The sequence below is a fragment of the Pipistrellus hanaki genome (genome assembly GCF_964339955.1).
Source record: "Pipistrellus hanaki genome assembly, chromosome: 18".
In the NCBI taxonomy this organism is placed as follows: domain Eukaryota; kingdom Metazoa; phylum Chordata; class Mammalia; order Chiroptera; family Vespertilionidae; genus Pipistrellus; species Pipistrellus hanaki.
The window spans coordinates 13,091,777-13,113,566 of record NC_140520.1 but is presented as its reverse complement, the minus strand read 5'-3'; the positions used below and the strand labels follow the sequence as shown (position 1 = coordinate 13,113,566).

The following is a 21,790-nucleotide window of genomic DNA, read 5'->3' as shown; positions in this document are numbered from 1 at the left end:
CATTTCCGGGCATGTTCCCTTCCCGTCATGCCCTTTGGCGTGTCTGTCTGCAGAAACGAATTGTATTCGCCGCCTTGGTGTGAGCCCAGGCAGACTGTGTGCCCCACCCCCTCCAGCCACATGGCTGGCGTCTCCCCGCGCCCCCGCCCTGGGCTTACCCGCTCCCTCGCCCCATGTTGGCCCCCGTTGCCGGTCGCTGGGCATACCCGCCAGCTGTGGGAACAGCTGTGCACCGGCACGGGGCCTCCCTACCCCCTGGCACGGTGCCCGGGCCCCCCTTGGTTGAACAAACTGAGAAGCAGGACTCGGCACCCCCGGGGTTCGAACTGTAAAACGCACGATTGGAAGACAAAAGCTCGCTCCCGCCTGCCCGCCGCCGAGGCCTGTGCGGAGCCTGGAGAGCTGTGGGGTTTCCTGCTTTGGGGCAGTCCCTCCGTGTCAGGGCCGACAGGTGCGGGGCTGCTGGTGAGGCTCACACACACTGCGAGCTCGTCACGAGGCCCTGGTGTCATTGTGACCTGCAGCTCGGCGGGTTTGCCGTCAGAAGTGTCGCTCAGACCCACGTCTGCGGGAGGAGCCGGCCCCGCAGCCCTGATGGGATTGCCGCTGCCCAGGGCCTGCTGGAGGTCCGTCCCCCATCCCACCCATCCATGCGCCGTGCTGGTGATCACAAAGGTCCCCCCTGGGCCCCGACCACTGGAGCCTGTAGGGGTCTGCACGGGGAAGGAGGGCCCTCGGGCTCACGGCGGGTGGGTCCCAGGGAATGTCCGAGCCATTTCACAGGCCCGGCCTCAGACCGGAGCCCTCGCACACAGCCGGAGCGGAGGCCCCGCGCCCCCAGAGCTCTGTCCCCAGCAGGAGGCGCTCTCTGGCCTGGGCGGGCTGAGAGAGGACAGGGCGGGGACTGTCATGTACACAAGGGCCGCTGAGAGAGGACAGGGCAGGGATTGTCATGTACACAAGGGCTGCTGTCCCTCCCGACAGGGCGGCGTGGCTGCGTGAAGAGTCTCGAGGTTGCAGCCGAGGAGGAGCAGGGGGGTGGCGGCCACAGGGAACCTCCCCATCCTCCTCCTCACCTGGGCCGGTGCACGCCTGTCCGCGGGGAGGGCCGCGGGCACATTCTCGTTTCCTGGGGGTGAGTCCGGCTGGAGGGTTTCAGTAAACGGATCCTGCCTTTTTCCTGTAATATTCTAGGGCCGTGGTCGGCAAACCGTGGCTTGCAAGCCACATGTGGTTCTTTGGCCCCTTGCGTATGGCTCTTCCACAAAATGCCACGGCCTGGGCGAGTCTATGTTGAGGAAGTGGCATTATAAGAAGTTTAAGTTTAAAAAAACGTGGCACTGAAACCGGTTTGGCTCAGTGGATAGAGCATCAGCCTGCGGACGGAAAGGTCCCAGGTTCAATTCTGGTCAAGAGCATGTACCTTGGTTGCGTGCACATCCCTGGTAGGGGGTGTGCAGGAGGCAGCTGGTTGATGTTTCTTGCTCTCTATCCCTCTCCCTTCCTCTCTGTAAAAAAATCATATATATATATATATATATATATATATATATATATATATATATATATGTTTTTTTTTAATGTGGCTCTCAAAAGAAACTCCAATCGTTCTACTGTCGATGTTTGGTTCTGTGGACTAATGAGTTTGCCGACCATGGCTCTGGGGACTGTGTTTTGCCTCGTACTCTCTGCTTATAAATATTCATCTGCAGCTGGTCGTCTTTCTGCCACTCGGCTCGGAGTAGGCCTTCCTCTCCTCACCTACTCTCCCCCTCCAGTGGCTTCTAGAGAGAGCCGAGCCACTGGGCCTGGGCTTCAAGGCCCCGCCATGTGGCTGGGCTCCGTGCAGTGCGGGGCTGGCCCGGCCCGCCGCCCTGTGCTCAGGATGGACTAGGTCTCGCCCCGGCCCTCCCTGCACGGATGTGGCTGCCCCTTCCCGGCGGCGGGGAGCGGGCTCGGGGCGCGGGGCAGGGCCTGCTCACCGGGCACGCTCGGAAAGCACACACGGGTGGCGGGCCCCTCTCTCCGAGGATCTGGGACAGACCCCGCTCTGCCTCTTCTTCGCTATAAAACCCCGGGCTAGGTGCTGGAGCTTCCCTGCCTCCGTTTCCCCACCGGTATCGCAGGATCCTACTGTACTTTCCGGAGGGGCCGCTGTGGCCCTTCGATGAGGCTGCGCACAGAAAGCACGGGGCAGAGCGATGGCCCCAGGCAGGAGCTCCGGGTGGCAGCAGCGCTTGGCTGTGCTGCCGTGTTCATTCTGTCTCACCCTTCCCACCCTCACCGCCAGGGCCGGCACCCGGTGGCTGCTGATCAGGGCTGCATCGGGGTCTCCTTCGCCCCTCACAGAGGCGGCCCCTCCTCCTCCGGGCCCTCCCTCCGCGTAGCCCTGAGCATCCTTCATCCGGGCACCTGCGGGGCAGAGGGAACTGGAGGGGCAGAGCTCCGCACCTGATGGTGCACCCCGGGGCGCCAGCCCTTCCAGCTCCTCGCGGAACCTTTCCCGGTCGGAGGGTCCCGCCGCGGTTGGCCGGCGCTGCCGGCTCTGGGGAAGCCCTGCCCCACCACCTTGCCTTCCCTTCCTGGGCTTTCCGCTGTCCCCCTCACAGGCGAGCTGCTTAAAAATAAGTGGGCACACGGGGCTGGCGTGAGTGTAAGGCCCGTCACCGCCAGGGAGAGATTCTGTCCTGACGGCACAGAAGACGAGGAAGAGAGAGGCAGGGGGATGGCCTGTCGGCAGCTCCTCTGCCCGGGGTGGGAGCCAGGCCCTTTGTCCGCGGGTGCGGGCTCCAGGCAGGAACGCGGGCGCGGGCGCGGGCGCGGCCTCCCTGGGCCGGGCACCCTCCTTGATCTATTTTCTCCCGGTGAATAGATCCTGCAGATGCGGCAGCGCTGTCTCCTGATGATGTGAGAGGAGAGAATAGAAGGTGGCGCTGGGCCTTCGCTGTCACTGCCTGCTGACACTTCACTTCAGAGTGGGAAGGGCCTTCTCCCGTTTGTCGAGATAACGGCTCTCTTCGGTCAGAGGGAGCTCACCAAGAGGCAGGGCCCTCCCTGGAACACAGAAGGGCCTCCCTGCTGGGGAGTGGGGGTTCCCCCTCCCCCTCGCCCTGCTCCTGGGCTCCCCTAGAATCTCAAGGAGAGGGAGGAGCCGGAGGCTGGATTCTGCTGACCAGCTTGGGCCCAGGACGGCGCTGTGGGCGGAGTCGGGTCTGTTTCTCTCTAACGGGCATCTCCTGGTGACGCCCGGAGTTCGGGGACGGACTTCTGAGACGGACTGTCACCACACCATGGTGGGACGATGCTCTGCACAGGGCTGGGGTGGGGGAGAGGTCTGGGGCCTGCATCCTGGCCAGCATAACATCCGGGAGCTCGGCACTGGGTCCCAGGACAAACCTTGGTCCTGAGCACCCATCTCCTGGGTGAAGGCGAGTCAGACACCCCCTCCCCTACCCCCGAGCCAACGCTGGCTCCTGTGTGTGAGTCCTGTGGTAGAGGACACGGCTCTCTGAGGACAGTGGGTGGGGGGGAGGGTTTACCACCACCAGCACAGGGCCCTCATTCGATGCCCAGTGGGGATTCAGTGCGTCCTCCTGAGGGGGATAGAGCGTCGGTCTGCGGACTGAAAGGTCCCGGGTTCGATTCCGGTCAAGGGCATGTACCTTGGTTGTGGGCACATCCCCAGTGGGGGGGGTGTAGGAAACAGCTAATTGATGTTTCTCTCATCGATGTTTCTAACTCTCTCTCCCTCTCCTTTCCTCTCTGTAAAAAATCAATAAAATAAAAGAAAGAAAGAAAGAAAGAAAGAAAAAGAAAGAAAGAAAGAAAGAAAGAAAGAAAGAAAGAGGCTCAGAGGGGCTCATTAAGTTGCCTAAGATCAGAAAGCTGGTAAGGGGAGGAGAGATCATGTGACCCCTCTTCTGCCTGACTCCGAAGTTCAGGTTCTCCCCACTCTCTCCGACTGTCTCCGGGAAGGAGGATATCCTGTCCTCATGTTCACGGTGATGTGGTGGCCGTTAACACGAGCTTTGTGGCCCCATTGCAGCTCTCTCTGCCTCCGTCCTCGGGAAGGGAAGAGGTGGATTATCCAGGGCCCTTTCTCCCTCCTCTCCCGGGACGCCTCTGAGCGGGGAGATGGCGCTGTCTGAGGGCTGGCTCTGCTCAGCAATCATCTGTCCCAGGCTCCCAGGCAGCTGGGCACTCCCTGTTCCCGCAGACACAGAGGCTGGCAGGCTGCAGCCCCAGCTCCCAACGCCGCTTCATTTTCTGGTTTAGTGACTGTTTCCATTCCACCAGCTCCAGCTGAAAAACCCTTTCATTTGTCACCAAAGCAAACCGCGCCATCAAAAGAGCCGTGTCCGTCCTCCGGGCGCTGCCTCATTTCCTGCCCCACGACGGGCAGCTCCCAGGAGCCCCTGGCACCCCTGGGCACGGGCCTGTGTGACCCCACCCTGTGGGCCACCACGCTGGGCTGTGTGTGGGCTGAGTCCCCCCCCCCCCCCCCCCGGCCTCAGACACTTTGGAACCTGCTGCTTTATGGGCACAATCGGTTCTTGAATCATGGCTGTCTCCCAGATCACCAATTTACAACTAGTTCCCGGTGGACCTTTGCAGCCAGATGAATTTGAGCCCGAGAAGTCCATGTACCCAAATTCATCCAATTAAAAATTAGATCTAAGCATTATGTATGCATGAAATTATCCTATAATATATAATATCCTACATAATAAAAGGCTAATATGCAAATTGTCCCCTCCACCAGGAGTTAGACCGGGAGTTCAACCAGGAGTTCAGCCCAGGGGTGGGCTCAGCCAGCCAACTGCCGGTGGCCCCACCCTGATTGGTGCAGGCTGGCCTGACTGCACAAATTCATGCACCAGGCCTCTAATACACACACACACACACACACACACACACACACACACATTAAAGGCTTGTTGCACAAAGAGATTTGTGCAATAGGCCTTCCTTCCCTTGGCTTCCAGCACTGGTTTCCCTCCAGCACCAGGGACCCTGGCCTTCGCTCCAGCCGGAGTCTGCCTTCTTTGTCTTTGCTGCTTTCTTTGCTTCTTTGTCTCTGGCCACTGCAGACTCAGACTGGTGTCTGCCGTCTTCACTGCAGCTGGAGTGCCGCTCCTATAGATCACTTCGTCCCCACCACCACCCCCAGCAGACATCCTGCCCCATCCAGCCACTCCGCATCTGGAGCAGCTGGGCAGCTGCCATCCCTGTCCTTCTAATTTGCATATTCCCTCCTGATTGGCTGGTGGGCGTAGCGGCGTGATGTCCAACTTGCATGTTTCTCTTTTATTAGTGTAGATATATGGTTAGGTGTCAGGCACTCTGCTGGGCCCATGGGGAATACAGAAATGGATGGATTGCCAGCTTTGCCCTTAACCTGATCTCAGACTAAGGGGTGGGAGAAGATGACTGTAATTCAAGGAAGACAGACTAATCACAAAGAACTATGGCGACCAGGGGAAGAGGCAGGAATTCAGACATGGAGACCAGGAAAAGCGTCCTGGGAGGCTGGGATCTCCAAGAATTTATGAGTCCTTTCTCCGTCATCGCTGAGTGCATTTCTCCCAAGAGAGAACACCTTCTAACTGCAGGGGCTGCTGTCTGCACTCCTCTTCCCACACCAGGCCTCATGTGGACAGTCAGGGCAGTCTCTAACCAGTCCCCCTGCCTCTCGCCCTCCCCCATCACCTCATCCCACCTACACGGCTGCCAAGGAACCCCACGGACACACACGTCGGACCTTGTTCTTGTCTGAAAACCTTCAGCAGCTTCTCCCTGTCCTTGGCGTACAGTCTAGACTCCCCAGCGTGGCATCCAGGGTGCCCTGCCCTGCTCGGAGCCACACCTGTGCCGTTTCCTCCTTGAACCCTGTGCCAGTCCCCCCGGAGCTCCTGTGCCGCATCTCTGGGCCTTTGCCCTTTGCCATTTCCTCCTTGAACCCCGTGCCAGTCCCCCCGGAGCTCCTGTGCCGCATCTCTGGGCCTTTGCCCGTGCCAGGCTTCCCCTGACTGCCCTTCTCCATCTCGCTTCGTTGACGGACGTCTGCTCATCTCTGCAGCCCGAGCTGGCCCTGCTGGGAGGCCTCCCGACTTCCCGAGCCAGAGCTGACTCCTCCTTCCGGAGCCTCACTCCGTCGCGTGCAGGCAGCCCCATCTCTGCCTCTCGTGTGTAAAACCGTCCTCTGCTTGCAGGACTTTTTCTCTTTAGTGAGCTCTTGGGGCCATTGCAGGCCCCCGCCTCTCTGAATCCTCCCCCCACCCCCGGCCTTTCCCAGCAGCTCAGAGAGGCCTCTCTCGGAATGTTTGCAACTGAATTACGCACTCCGTGCTTTCAGAGTTAACTCGGGAGGGTCCCAGAGGGAGCTGCCTCTTCACGCTGCAGTCAGCAGGCAGGGACCTGCCGCTGTCACCGACATGGCGGCTCCCTCGGATGCCTCATGTCCCCTCTCACGCTTACAAAGTGCTTTCGTGCGGGTGATCAGCCGACCGAGGTGGCCGGCTCTTTCCTCGGAAGCCAGCCGGAGAGGGGGCGCGGCTCCCCGGGTCACACAGAGGGGACCTCCCGCTGGATCTCCCGTTTCTGTTTAGCCAAGAGCTGCGCGAGCGTCCTGAGGCCACGGAGGCCAGAACGCGGGCCCTGTGGCCCCTGTGCCTCTGGGCACAAGAGGATGTCATTCTCTGCCCAGGTTTCATTGGTAGGGGTTTCTAGAACGTTCTCTGAAACATAGGATCTTCCGAAGGTGACGCCTGTCTCTGTAACCTTAGTAGCCGCTCCCTAAGGAGCCTCCAGCGGGGGAGGCCCGCAGGCCGCCGGCCGGGAAGAAATGGCCTCCCTGTCACACAGAGGGGCCCTGGAGTGTGGCCAGGCACGCGCTCTCTGGAAGGTCAAGGAATAGCCTCCTCTGAGCAGGGCTGGCTGGCACATGACAGGCGCCCCGCGGGTCCAGGGAGGCCCAGGGCAGACATGACCAGTCAATCCAAGCGTTCTTTCTGGATGAGCTCAGACGTCTTCCCAGAATCCTCACAGAGCACTCTGGGCCCATCATGTGGAGAGAGATCTGTGATCTCTCCCTGCTGCCCTGTCCCCCTGCCCCCTCGGTGCCCCGTGCCCATGCCACTCCGCTCATGCACAGGCAGGGCGCCAGGCCGGGCCTCTGAGCCGCTGAATATCTGATCCCTCTGAGGTAGACCCGAAGGACGATGGTGAGTGTGCTGAGCAGGACAACAGTCTGCCCTCCGCAGCCCACGCCCTTTCTCAGCGGGTCCCTGGCCCCACCAGGGCACCCAGTTCCTCCCTCTGATCACTGATCCTGCCAGAGGCCTGGTGGGTACGTTTTCATGGAGGACCCGGGGTCTCTCCACCAGGCGTGAGCTCCTCTGAGGGAGGCTTTGTTCCTTCCTTCACCGAGTGTTTCTTTGGGGCCCAGCGGCCCGGGCAGGCTCCGGGGGGCCCGTGGGGAGACACAGACAGGCCTCTGCCCTCGGGGAGAGTAGGTCTCACAGCAGGCCAGACCTGAGCCAGGCGGCTGCACAAGGAACGGGGGAACGGCGACTCGAGGAAGTACCACAGGGAGCCTCGGGCCCACCCGTCCACGGGAGGCTGAACGGGCACCGACGTGGCACAGAGAGGAGGGAAGGGACAGCATCACAGAGGCCTGTGTCAGGAGGGAGAGGATGAGCGTGACAGCCACAGGTGGCCAGTGGGGCGAGGGAGAGCACAAGGGCTGGACATGCCAAAGGAGGCCCTGCGGGAAGGGGGGGCCGATCCCTGGGGGCCCTGCAGGCCCCGAGAAGGTGCCTGGTCTTCCTTCCGCTCAGCAGGAGGTCCCGGGGCAGCACCACGGCTCTGTGTCCCCGCAGGGGGTGGGATGGAGGTGTGGGTGCATCACCTCAGTGAGGAATGCGGGGGCACAGAGGGAAGGGCTGAGCACAGAGAGTGATGGGTGCTCTCGGGAGTATTGGCAAAGCCTGGACGCGATGCCGCCCCCGCCTCCCAGCCCCCGCTGCTGCCCCGGGGCTGACCTGGGCCTCTGGTGCAGGCCCGATCGTCACTTCCGGTCTTGGTCAGCTAAGTTACTGCTGCGCCCAGTCTTTTAGGTATTTATTTCACTAGAGGCATTTTATGCTCAAGTTCTGCTCCCCCCCCCCACCCCTCCTCAACAGTTAGATAACAGTCTCCATTCAGCACCTTGACTTAAGTTATAAGGCTTAAAATGGACTTGTTGTTTTCTTTCTTTATGAAAAGTATTAGCCGTGTTGAGAATTCGGTTTACATCGACAGCTCTCATTATAAAGGCAGTCTTTTGCGGGTTGTAACTTTCCAATGGGACCTGTCAGGTCCCACGCCTGGGGGTTTTGCCTGCAGGCTGCGCTGGGGTATGTTCTTTCTTCTCCCCATGCCCCCCCCCCCCCTTTTGCTGGAAGGTGCGGCGTGGGCACCTAGGCATGGGCTTTGCCACGCCAGCCTCCTGCCGAGGAGCAGGCATCCGGTGCCCCCCAGGCCGTGCTGCCCCCGCCTCCAGCCTCCGCCGCGGGCAGAAGGGCCTCACCGCTGCGTGCGCCTCCTCACACCGCCTTGTTCGCGCTCCACGACTTTCCATCCGCTGTTGGCACGTCTGACACCTCGCCTGGCACAGGGTGTGCTGCAGCTTTTAAACGGCCCTTCTCTCTGGATGGACGGTCCTCGTCCCGTGGGGAGGAGATGGTGGCTTCCAAGTATGTGAGGGGGGCACGTTCCCGAGGGCCGTGGTTCTGGGTCCGAGGCTTCCTGCTCCTCGGGGAGGGCCACAGACCGAGCTCAGGGCACTCCCTGGGGCTGGCGGGAATGGGAGTGATGGAGGAGCACAGCGGAGGTCGCCGCGGAGACCTGGCTGAAGGAGGGCATGCTCAGAGACCACGGGCCAGGGAAGGTTGTTCATCCTAACAGCCTGGGATTTCCCCAGGTGGGTAGGGAAAACACGTCTGGGGGCAATGTCTCCAACATCTCTCTCTCTCTCTCTCTCTCTCTCTCGCTCGCTCGCTCGCTCGCTCTCTCTCGCTCTCGCTCTCGCTCTCGCTCTCACTCTGTGTGTATCGCCTTCCTCTCCCCCAAGCTTTCAGTCTCTGTAACCAAAATCCCTCCACTACAGTTAAAGCCGCGGAGGGACCAGTTAAGCCAGAATAAAGGATGGCGGTAGCAGAACGCGCGAATTCCCTTCCCTTCTAGAGAACAGTGGCTCGTGGGTATCACAGGAGCACGCTCCTCGGTCTGCTGTCGCCCATCTGGGATGGGAACGGGGGAACAGATGCGGAAATCCCTGTGAACATCTTCCAGATGCCGCCTGGGGCGGGCGGGCCCCAGCGGTTTCCTGCAGGGCATGCTGGTTCCTATCGCTGCCCTGTATTTACAGACCGGCTCCCGGAGAGCCCGCCGCCCTCTGTGGCTGGTGGAAAGGCCATTTCATACAGTCCCCACTAACGGAGGGGAGCGGGCCCGGGCAGAGGAGCACGCAGAGAAAGGGACGTGGCCACGGCCACGGCCACGGCCATGGCGATGCATACGTTACCTGACCCTCTGCAAAGGGTGCCCTTTGTTACCTTCCAGGATCCCCACAGGGAGTGTCACCCAGGTTGCCACAGTGGTGACAGGATTTGTCCTCTGGCCGGCTGCCTCCACCCTCTCTGGAGTCTGCACCCTCCGTGGTGTCACTCTCCATTGCTTATGGCACTGGGGCCGCCGGCCACCCTGGCTAGGGTGTTCTTGCAATTACCTTGTTTCCTTCGCCACCCCCCACCCCCGGCTCAGTGGAAGGCGGCTCTCCTAGACAGGATATTGCAAGCAGGTTGGCAGAGGAGGTGATGGCTGAGGTGCTGGCATGGTGCCCGAAGGCATGCAAGGCAGCTCTCGGAAGAGGCTTGTCTCTCCCTCCTGACTTCATGCAAGCAGAGACGTGTGAGAAATCTCCTCACCCACTCACTCAGCAAAGGAGGGACACACCGTCACGTTAAGCCATGGGAGGGGCATGGAGTCCAGCTCCAGGTAGAGGGGCCTCGCGTTATTTGTCAAATTAATATCAGAGTCCTTTGTTCCCTTTTAAAAATATTTTTTTGATTTTTTTTTTTTTTTTTTTTTTTTTACAGGGAGGAAGGGAGAGGGATAGAGAGTTAGAGACATTGATAAGAGAAAAATGTTGATCAGCTGCCGCCTGCACACTTCCCACTAGGGATGTGCCCGCAACCAAGGTACATGCCCTTGACCGGAATTGAATCTGGGACCTTTCAGTCCGCAGGCCTACGCTCTGTCCCCTGAGCCAAACCAGTTAGGGCCTTTGTTGCCTTTTGAGATTCCTTTTTGTTAAAAAAATTTTTTAATCCTTATCTGAGGATATGTTTTTATTGATTTTAGCGAGAGAGGAAGGCAGGGAGAGAAACATCAGTGTGAGAGAGGACATCAATCAGGTGCCTGCCTGCGGGGATCAAACCTGCAACCTGCAGGGGGCAGTGCAGGAGCCGTGTCTGGGTCCAGAGCAGTCCTGGGGTGGGCGCCAACCCTGCCGTGTCACAGGACCCTGGGTTACAAGTGGCCATCGTCCTTTCTCCGCCCCGCATTGCCATGCTGGTCACTTTCACGGCCTTCGCTCTGCCTCCTTCTCTGGACTCCTGACTCCGGGTCTGGCAGAGACTCGCATCCTCATCTCCGTGGTAACCCAGGGCGCCTGGCTCTGCCCAGGGCATGCTGTGGCCCGGTCCCAGCGAGCCTCCTGCTGCTGAACTCGGCTTCCCGCGCCTGCCGTGTCAGTGTGCACGGGAGGTGGGCCTTGAAATGAGCTTGAAATGGTGGAACAAAAAAATTTTGTTCCATTTCTGTGCATTCAAACTGTATTCCAGAAGGGCTAGGGAACAGGTAATGACAGGGGCCTGGGTGGGGGTGGTGGCGGCGGGGAGCCTTGTGAGATGAGCCCGGCAATTAGCCTCTCCCCGCCAGGCTCCGCTCACAGAACCGGGGTGGCGCCTCCTGCGGGCGGGGGGCTCCGCCCGGAGAATTGCAGGGTGGGCGGGGGCCTCGGGGATCATTGTTCCTCCAAGAACGGCTGCGTTTGAACCGCCCCCGTGAAGTCCCACAGAGGCTCTCCCCAGCACAATTCTTTTGAAAAAAAAAAAAATAATAATAATACTTCATTGGGTTTTTCAAAATTACAAAAGCAATACGGGCTTGTTGTAGCACAGAGATGTGTTCTAATTTTTCAGAAAGGCGTTCATCAATAGCTTCCCTGATTCCCACCCCCACGCCCCGAGGTGCTGACGCTCACCGGTTAGTGATTAGCCGGAAGCTTCACCCCCTTTTGTATGTGTGCGTGTCCCCCCAAAAACATCCGAACCTACGTGTACATCGATAGGGGTTTTCTTAATATGTTGGTGCTGGTTTTGTTTTAAAGGAGGAAATCACACTACAACAATGATCCTGCAATTTTCTCTTTTTACTTACTGTACACGGAGTGGCCGGATTAGTGTGATCTCTGAACGCATAGTAATCTGGCCATCCAGTGTATATCCTATATAATAAAAGGCTAATATGCAAATTATCCCCTCGACTAGCAGGCCTCCTGGCCAGGCTGACCAGACACCTCCCCGCCCCCCGCCGCCCATGCACGAATTTATGTACTGGGCCTCCAATAATAATCATACTAATCTGGCCACTCAGTGTATATCCTGAACATTTTGTAAGTCAATACAAATAGATCCACTCCATTTTAAAAACCAGCCAGTAATGTCTTTCCGTATGAGTACCATTATTTAGTCCACCGTTTTCTGTCGGCGTGCATGCATGTATTCAGGTTGCTTCCAGGTTGGTGTGCTTTGTTTTCTTTGATTCTTAGCTGTTCTATTAGCAGCTCCTTCTGAATATTCTTTGGTTTCTTTCTCTCTCTCTTGTGCCTCTGCTGCAAAAGAAGACTCTGCCTTGGGAGAACCATAGAAATGGCGAGCAATGGAAATGTTATTCTCGACAGTCACGCCAATGTAGTTCTGTCCCTTTAATGTGTCACGTTTTCAGACTATTTGCCATCATGTGCGCAGGCACTGGGGGAGGTTGTCTCTTCAAAGTGCCCCCGGGGTAGAGGGGGCGCCCGGCCCTGCTTCAGCCGGGAGTGCGAGAGGCGTCAGAGCTGAGCGTGGGGAGGGCTCTGGGGTCCATCCTGTCACCACCGCTCACCTGCTGTGTGGTGCTGGGGACGTGGGTTCATCCAGGAAGCCGGGGAGACCACCGTGGGAGGGCTCGTGTACAGAAGGTGCTTTGGACCACGCCGCGGGTGGAACAGCCAGGGGGCCGATGTAGCTGTTTGCAGGGCCCCCTCCGCTGTGGGCCGGAGCTCCTCGGAGGGTGTGCGCTGGTCCTTGAGCATGAGCTGAAGGCCACTTTAGTCAGCCGATAGTCCCCACCCACCACTAACACCTGGTCCGGACCTGGTTCTTCACACCCCAGGTTGTTGCAAGATCCAGAAACCTCCTTAATGTTGGTTGCCAAAAGTTCTAGAACCCCTCTGCAGCGGCAAGCAGGCTGGAGGTCCAGTGGGGCAGGGGTCTGGCAGCCCCCGTGGCCACATGTAACCCACAAACACTCAGCAGGACCCGTCGTGTCAAAACAAAGTCAAGACGTGCCAGACACTTCCTGTTGGAAAACAGTTCTTCTCCCCTAAGACTTAGCAGGTGCCCACACCTGCCCGACCTGCCACAGCACGTCGACACCCGGAAACACCCCCCGGCCCGGCCCGAGGCGGGCAAACCGCCTCGCACAGCCTGGGACCAGGACACGGGTCAGGACCATGGACTCTGACACACAATCTTCCCTGGCTTCAGAGCCTGCCCCTGACTCATTGTATGGCTTTCAGCAAATTACTTGATCCCTTGGAGGCTCAGTCTCTCTATCTGTGTAATGGGAATGACATACGCCCCTGACAGCCCCGATTAAGGCCAAATGAGACGATGCCTGCAAAGCATACAGCGCAGGGCCTGCTACCCGGGAGGCTGGTACCCCCTGGTGTCTGATAGAGAGGCCACCTGCTCCCTCCCCGCCTCCCTTGAAACGGGGGCTAGCACTCCAGACCTCCTGGCCATCCGACCACTCTTTTTTTTTTTTTTTTTTTAATATATTTTATTGATTTTTCACAGAAAGGAAGGGAGAGGGAGAGTTAGAAACATCAGTGAGAGAGGATCATCAGTCAGCTGCCTCTTGCACACCCCCTACTGCGGATGTGCCTGCAACCAAGGTACATGCCCTTGACCGGAATCAAACCCGGAACCCTTCAGTCCACAGGCCGATGCTCTATCCACTGAGCCAAACCGGTTTCGGCTGGCCCCCTTCCCTCACACAGGCACTCACTATGCACGTACACAAAGGCAATCCCTGGCTCTGTGATGGCGCGGGGACAGGGAATCCCCGAGGAGACGCTCAGCCCTGTCTGGGGCTGGGAAGAGGCCAGCTGCGATGTGTGAAAGGGAGATGCTTGGTCTGGATCTTCCAGAGTGAGGAGCTCCCTGCGAAGGAGTGAGCAGAGAGAACAGCTCGTGCACACTCCAGGGACAGGAGTCCGGGGTCAGGCGTGGCCGGGCTTGGCTGTAACGAGATGCCGGGGGCGGTGGAGGTGGCGGAGGGGCTGTTGATAAAAGGCCCTTCCGCCAAGTACCGTCAGGAGGTTGGACTTGATCTGAATGCTCCGGGGAGCCACGGAACGGCTCTCAGGAGGGGAGTGACACGGTTTGGTTCGCATAGGTCAACCTACGTACCAGGGAGTCACGGTTCGATTCCCGGGTTGCGGGCTCGAGACCTAGTGTGCGGCGGGCAGGAGGCAGCCGAGCCATGATTCTCTCTCATCACTGATGTTTCTATCTCTCTCTCTCTCTCCCTCTCCTTTCCTCTCTGAAATCAATACAAAAATATATGAAAAAATAAAAGCACATTTAGAAAGTCACAGAGCTGGCCAGCCTGGACCCCGGGCCTCTGAGTCTTAGCGGTAGAATCATCATCTCCTTTGTGACAGCAATAGAACCATCATCTTTTTTAGGGGGACCTTTTTCTACCTTTGCTTCTCCCCTGCCTCCCCATTTTCTCAGCCGGTCCCAGGCGCGTTTGCTGGCTGGAAATCTCACGCTCACCATTGCTGCAAACCCAGGAGTTCGTTGCATCACTGGCAATCAGCTCCTGTCCTCGGGGAAACCTAATTAGGTATTACAGGACTTTTGATGTCGTTTCCATGGGAACCGCTGTAGTAATCGTGTACATGCAGAATATATGCTCCAGGGAGTTTGAAAAAAATAAATATATTGTTACTGGGTTTCTAGAAAATCTTTAACTTTTTTTTTCCTTTTGATTTTCTTCTGCACACACACTTACACACACATAGACATGTATATTAATGATGGAAACGCTCCCTGGAGTCCTCCTCTCACAGAGAGAGAACAATAGAGAACACAAAAGGCCTTTTCCATTTTCTCTCCTGTAATTAAAAAAAAAAAAAATCCGTAGCTGCACAAGAATGGAAGTTTTTCAGATTGGTCATATCGTCCAAGCGGCATCTCCCCTAATAGCCAAGAACATTTTAATTAAAGAAATTGCTTACATAAAGAACCCGAAAGGCCACAGGCTTTCAAAACGGAATGGGCGGGGGAGAGGATGGGGGAAAATAATGAATCAACTCCAAACCGATGTACAATGTAGGGAAAGGAGGAGAGCAAGGCGGGCGTCCGTGTGCCTCCGCGGGAAGCGCCAGGCAGATGGGTCTGGACTCAGCCTCCATCAGGGTGGCACTGGGGGCTCCAGGAGAGTCGTCTCCCTGTCCGGGCGGCCGGTCCCAGGCCCTGGAGCTAATGCCCTGTGGGCTCCCGAACTCCCACTGAACTGACCTGCCTGCAGGTGACCGGACAGGTGGCCCTTCAGGGTTGGCCCCCACAGGGCGCTGTGAGAAACTCTGAAAGGGAAGCATTCAGACCTGGTCTGGCTGAGGTGGAGGTGCAGATAGAAGGGCCCAGCAGATGAGAGGGAGGGAGGGAAAGAGAGAGAGAGAGAGAGAGAGAGAGAGAGAGAGAGAGAGAGAGAACCTGTTACATGCCCATGTGCCACACCTATAGTTCCAGGGTGCCTGGAGAATCCTCCTGCATACCCCCCACTGGGGATGTGCCCACAACCAAGGTACATGCCCTTGACCGGAATCGAACCCGGGACCTTTCAGCCCGCAGACCGATGCTCTATCCACTGAGCCAAACCGGTTCTGGCAAATGGAGGCATTTCTCAGCCAGGTCTCCCCAGGCCCCGTCCAGGGTGCTCACACCCCAAGCGAAGGCTCCGGAGAGGGCCAGCTGCCCCGTCCTCCCTCGCACCCCCCCTCCCTCTCCGGGGGGCTCTGTCTGCCTTGGCCGCACTCACTAACGGGCTCCCCGCCCCCCGCAGCTCTTCGTGATCGACAACGGCGCGGACGACTGGCGGATAGCCATGACCTACGAGCGCATCCTCTACGTCAGCCTGGAGATGCTGGTGTGCGCCATCCACCCCATCCCCGGCGAGTACAAGTTCTTCTGGACGGCCCGCCTGGCCTTCTCCTACGCGCCCTCGCAGACGGAGGCCGACGTGGACATCATCCTGTCCATCCCCATGTTCCTGCGCCTCTACCTGATCGCGCGCGTCATGCTGCTGCACAGCAAGCTCTTCACGGACGCGTCCTCCCGCAGCATCGGCGCGCTCAACAAGATCAACTTCAACACGCGCTTCGTCATGAAGACGCTCATGACCATCTGCCCCGGCACCGTGCTGCTGGTCTTCAGCATCTCGCTGTGGATCATCGCCGCCTGGACCGTGCGCGTCTGCGAGAGGTAACCCGGGCGCCGGGCTCTGCCCTCAGCCCCTGTGTCCCCCCCCCCCCCCCGCCCCAGCATGGAGCTCTCAGTGGGGAGGGGAGGGAGGAGGAGGAGGAGGAGGAGCAGGGGGCCAGGATGTGTATGCCCGGAGGAGGACAGACATGGGCAGGTGCCCACACACCTCACCTCGAGGGAGAAAATGGGCAAGGGGAGGGTCTGGCCAGGCGGGATGCGAGCTGCAACGTGGAAATCTTGCAGCCGAGGTGAGCGGGGGAAAGGCATGGACGGTAGGACGCATTCGCCGCTGCCTCTTGGCAAACCAGAATGTGTATGGGCACGCTCCGGTGGCATCCTTAGCCTTTCTCGGGTGTCCCACGGCCACTTCTGAATTTATCTCTTCCCGTCGGAGAGGGAGGGTGCTCACGTTTTGAAGGCTCCGAGGCATCCTGCAGCCAGGAAACTGGTTTGGTGCTGTGTAGAGCTCGGGTTGTCTCAGAAGTTATTTGCCCAGGAACCTGTTTCAACGTGTGACGCTGTGGATGCGTCCCGACGCAAAGGTTTGGGCCACAGACCGGCGGTGGTGGTGGTGGTGGCGGCCCTGGGAGCTTGTGAGGATGCAGAGTCTCAGGCCTCCCCTCAGAAGCACTGAGTGGGATCTGCATGTTGACCCGTTCACCGGGTGAGCTGGACGCTCCGTGCAGTGTGAGAAGCCCTGACCTGGCGGGACACGCTGTGGGAAACACTGCTTTCAGGAGGCTGGTGGCTGGGCAGGGACGCAAGTGGCGGGAGAGAAGGGGCATGAGGCCTGATAGATCGGGGCTCTAACAGCCCTTCCGAGCGGCTGCCACCGAGGTCACGGGGAGGGCTGGCTCCTGGTGGCCCCTCCCCGTGTCAGGCCGACCCCAGGTGTTCGTTTTCACCTGAGTTCCCATGTTGTGTCTGTCACCGGGGTTAGAAACCTGTTTCTAAGTAGTTGCAAGTCCTTTGGAACGTCACGTAGCATCTCTGGCTTTGATGTTCTTATTTTAAAACCAGAGGCCCGGCGCACGGAGACTCGTGCGAGACCAGGCCTTCCTTCCCTGGCTGCCGGCACCGGCTTCTCTCCGGCACCCGGGACCCCGCCTTCACTCTGCCAGGCCGACGTCTGCCTTTTCTCTGGCCCTGCTGCCCTCCTGTAGCTCCCTCCCCCTTTCCCCTCCCCTCTCCCTGTAGCAGGTGTCCTGTCCCGCCCGAGCCGCCTGCATGCACACGCTGCCCAGAGGCCCTGAGAGGCTGGGGCGGGGCAGAACATCCTGACCCCACTGCCGCCATCTTTGTCACATCAATTTGCATATTCCCTCCTTATTGGCTGTGGGTGCCGCCATCTTTGTTGAGGAGTGATGGTCAATTTGCATATTCCATCTTTATTAGTTATTATCTTGAGATAAAAGGGAGATATGCTCACTTGAGAGGTCATTTCTGCTATGCTGGCTTGCTCAGACCTCCTGTGTGATTGGCATGGGTCCTGGTAGTCACCCTTCATTCGTCAGCGCATACAGTTGTACCGCTTCTCTTACAAAGACCAGGCAGGTTCCTTCAGAGTCAAGCTTCCATGACCTTTGTCCTTTCCCAATGTCAGAGAATGAGCAAGATGGGCAGGAACCTGGAGACAGGAACTTACCAACCCGAGGCCGACAGAGACGGGAAGAGGGGCTGCTCTGGGGGACCAGCGCATCGGACTGGGGGTCGGGGGTGATGTGGGCCACATGACCTCGATCCCTCTCAGCCTGATCCGAGCACGATCCTGTCCGCTGCGGCTTCGGAAGGTCACACCGCAGCCCGGCGGGTTCCGGGATGGCTCCCGCCAGCACCCGGGCAGGGCCGGTGCACCTTCCCTCAGCCTGCAGCCGGGTTGTGTACCCACGCTCCGACGGTTGCTATGGAGATCCCGTGTCAGCGAGTCGCCTTTTGAAAGATATGTCTTGGGCCAGCTTTGATGCCATGATAAAGGTCTTGCACAGTTCCTCCTTCCAGGAAGGGAGGGGACTTCACAATTACCCAGAACGGCCTGCGCGGGGAGGGCGGCAGCTGTTGCTGGGAAGGCGCTGACAACAGAGGCTTGTTTTGCTTGGACCCCAGCGAGGCATTACATCATGGCTTCCGAGGCCTGTCAGCCAGGGCGCTCCGGATCCTCCCGGCCGCCTGCCCGCCTCCACAGGCCGCCCAGGGCCATCTGAGGAGCCTCCCCATTTAACACTGTCGCACAGAACGGCCTCGCTGGTGGAGGGACCCTCCCCGGCCCGGCCCCGAGGCGGCAGGTGCGGGAGCGCCCTCCGGGCCGCCCCGAGGACAGGCCGGCGGCTCCCGGTGCGGTGTATCCCCCGGAGGAGCCTCGGGGCCTCCCCGGACACGGTGACGTGGCTGAGCCCGCTTTGTAAACGGCCTCACAGCCTCTGGAACGGGTTCCCCGGGGGCTGTCCCCCGCGGGGGCTTGGAGCTGTGCACGGGGGCTGTCTCCGGCTCTCTCGCCTGCCACCGGGTCTCTGGGGATGCGGTGATGAGTTTCCATCCTTTCCTGAATATCTGCATTCGAAGGAGAAGTCTGATCCTGGAGACCTGGCCCCTGGAACGGGAGGGAAGCAATCAGGGGTCCACCGCCCCTGCCGTAAGGGAGATGAAAAGAGGTTTCCTTCCTCTCTCCGCTCGGCACCAACCACAGAGCCCCCCTCCTCCCACAAGCTCCTCCCGCCTCCAGCAGGGCCTCCTCCTCCCGGGAAGCGGGAGGGAGACCATCTACGGGAGGCAGCACACGGAATGGGGGGATGTGAGCCCCCAGCAGGGCTGTGAGAAGAGTTTCCAGAGCCAGGGGCTGAGGACTGTCGTTTCTCACCGCCTCTTGTGTCGGAGGCACCACCTCCGAGGTGGACCACGGGCGGGGACCGCAGGAGGGGAGGGAATGATCGGAACTCGTAGTTACAGTTATTTTTGCCTAAAAAACCAGCGCTGCCAATATTTTAACGTGCAGGTAGACCAGTAATACGTGGGTGTAATGGGTGACGAACATACATGTGGCAGGGGGAGAGTGCACGCTCAAAAAATGGGACTGGTAGGAATCTGTGATATTTAAAAAATACTTTTTTTATTGATTTTTTTTTTACAGAGAGGAAGAGAGAGGGATAGAGAGTTAGTAACATCGATGAGAGAGAAATATCAGCTGCCTCTTGCACACCCCGCACTGGGGATGTGCCCGCAACCAAGGTACATGCCCTTGACCAGAATCGAACCCGGGACTCTTCAGTCCGCAGGCCGACGCTCTATACACTGAGCCAAACCGGTTTTGGCGGAATCTGTGATTTTAAAGGTCGCAAACTACTAGTTCGGAGGGTCAGGGTACTAGTCAATGGGGATTGCATCCTGCCGCATCGGCTGAAGCCTGCTAGGCCCAGAATCCCTGCCCTCTGGTTAGAGAAAGAAGTCAGCACCCTGAGGGGCAGAGGAGCTGCCTGAGGCAATCCTGCTGCCCCGGGCCAGCTCCGGACAGATCACTAATTCCAAGATGAATTTCACAGCGCAGGGTGGAGGAAGGTGAGGAAGGGAGAGAGGAGTGAGGGGAGGGATCCTCATGAGGCCTTGGAAACCCACGTGCAGAGTCGGGAAAGGGGAAAACCACCCTGGAGGTGCAGAAGCAGGATTCTTTTTTTTTTTTTTTTTTTTTTAAATATATTTTATTGAGAGGAAGGGAGAGAGATAGAGAGTCAGAAACATCGATGAGAGAGAGTCATCGATCAGCTGCCTCTTGCACACCCCCTACTGGGGATATGCCCGCAACCAAGGTACATGCCCTTGACCGGAATTGAACCCGGGACCTTTCAGTCCCCAAGCCGACGCTCTATCCATTGAGCCAAACCGGTCCCGGCAGAAGCAGGTTTCTTATGAGGACCAGCAGGCACTCTCCGAAGATGCCTGGGCTGCCTCCCAGGTGCCGCAGGGTGGTCTCTGCGATGGAGACAGGCCGGGGGTGTGAGAGGAAGCGTGTCTGTCTCACACAAGCATGGGGCTCCAGGAAACTAACATTGTTCCAACAAAAAGGAAACCCACATCCGGGGCACTGAGCTTTCAAGAACGTGGGATGTGACCCTGGCCGGTTTGGCTCAGTGGATAGAGCGTAGGCCTGCGGACTGAAAGGTCCTGGGTTCAATTCCAGTCAAGGGCATGTACCTTGGTTGCGGGCACATCCCCAGTAGGGGGTGTGCAGGAGGCAGCTGATGGATGTTTCTCTCTCATCGATGTTTCTAGCTCTCTATCCCTCTCCCTTCCTCTCTGTAAAAAATCAATAAAAATTAAAAAGAAAAGAAAAGAAAAAAAAGAACGTGGGATGTGGAAGACCAACTCCAAAGCTCTCTCTGGAGGTAGAAGATAGAGACAGGAGGGAAGAGGGCGGATGGGACCGAACTGAAGGCTCTCGAATGAAGACCCAATCCAGGAATCGGAGTTATTTTGGGAGGAAGAAACCAGAATGATCTGGATAAAAGCATCATCCAGGACATGCATGAAGAAAAGGTTTCCAGGATTGGCCAGCTGAGGGGAGCGGGGAGGTGAAGATCAGGCAGATCAGAGAGACTTTCCGTTTTCCAGTTGGAATGGGGGGGCAGCGGGGGGTGTCTGGAAAATTGACTGAATCATCAGGTTAAGCAATCTGGAAGCACGCAGGCAACACAACGCAGACTTTTCCTCAGGAACCTAAGTCCCAGGAGACATTAGAGATTTACTGCCATTCACATGAGGAAACAAGAAAAAAAAAACAACAACTGTCATTCTTGGCATTGCGTGGACTCAGAAGGTGAACAACCTACGTACACTGTTGGGAAGCTTGCCCACCAGCCGAGGAATGACTCCCCATTAAGCTCTCCAGAGGGGAACAGGGTGCAAGAGAGACAGGTGGGCAGCACTGGAATCAGTAACACAACCCAGACAACATCTGAGCATGGCGGCAAAACCCAATTCTAGAGAAAGCAGATTCTGGAAAGAGTAACAGCATGAAATAAAAACAATAATTCCATAGTAATTAGAGGGTTGCAAACCCTCCAATTAAAGAGTTGAGAGAGAAGGTTAGAAAGGATTCGTAAGCCGAAACCGAGGTAGAGCTCTACTCAGTGGTAGAGCGTCAGCCTGTGGACTGAAAGGTCCCAGGTTCGATTCCCGTCAAGGGCATGTACCTTGGTTGCGGGCACATCCCCGGTAGGGGGTGTGCAAGAGGCAGCTGGTCGATGTTTCTCTCTCATCGACGTTTCTAGCTCTCTATCTCTCTCCCTTTCTCTCTGTAAAAAATCAATAAAAACATATTTAAAAAAAAAATAGAAGGGATTCGTAAAAGCATGCTAAAGCCCTCATTTCAGGCAGAAGAGAATTTAAATAGCCCTATTCCTAGATTTTAATAATGACAGCAATATAACTGGAATCACTTTTAAACCCAAAGGTGACCACAGGTAGAATTTTTAAAGTATAACACTATGGATAACAATAGCGCCACCCCGGTGTCAGTTCACTTAATCCGTACCACAGCTCTGTGAGGTACAGGGGTTGTTATTACCTCCATCCCTCGGGTGGGGAAACTGAGGCACAGGGAGGTGAAGCAATGTGCTTTGGGCCACAGAGCCAGGATGCGGCAGACCTGTGTCTCCAGCACCCTGCCTGAGAGTCTCGCCTTTACCTACCCTGAGAACGTGTACTTTCCACATCGCTGGATGAGACACACAAACATGAGACAGAAAAATAAAGGAAATAGGAAGGAAGAGTTTAAAAACAGAATGCACGGAACAATGGGAGAAACCAAACTTAGCATTTATAACCATCAGCAAAATTGAGTTTTCCTCCCGTTAGAAGGCAATGCCTCTTACTTAAATAGGTCTTAAAAGCAAAATTTAATTCCATGCTGTTTACCAAAGAGGTGGCCTACATGGAAGAAC

The 21,790-nt window shown here is 57.6% G+C and overlaps 1 protein-coding gene across 6 annotated transcripts in view; it reads left to right on the top strand.

The window, feature by feature from the left end:
* Positions 1-21,790, top strand: part of KCNN3 (potassium calcium-activated channel subfamily N member 3) — a 112,573-nt gene that overhangs the window by 48,058 nt on the left and 42,725 nt on the right. For all 6 annotated transcript variants that reach the window (XM_084866766.1, XM_084866765.1, XM_084866768.1 and 3 more), the window contains one exon: positions 15,442-15,860. In XM_084866766.1, coding sequence (XP_084722892.1) covers positions 15,442-15,860 — 419 coding nt within the window. The remainder of the gene's footprint in view (positions 1-15,441; positions 15,861-21,790) is intronic.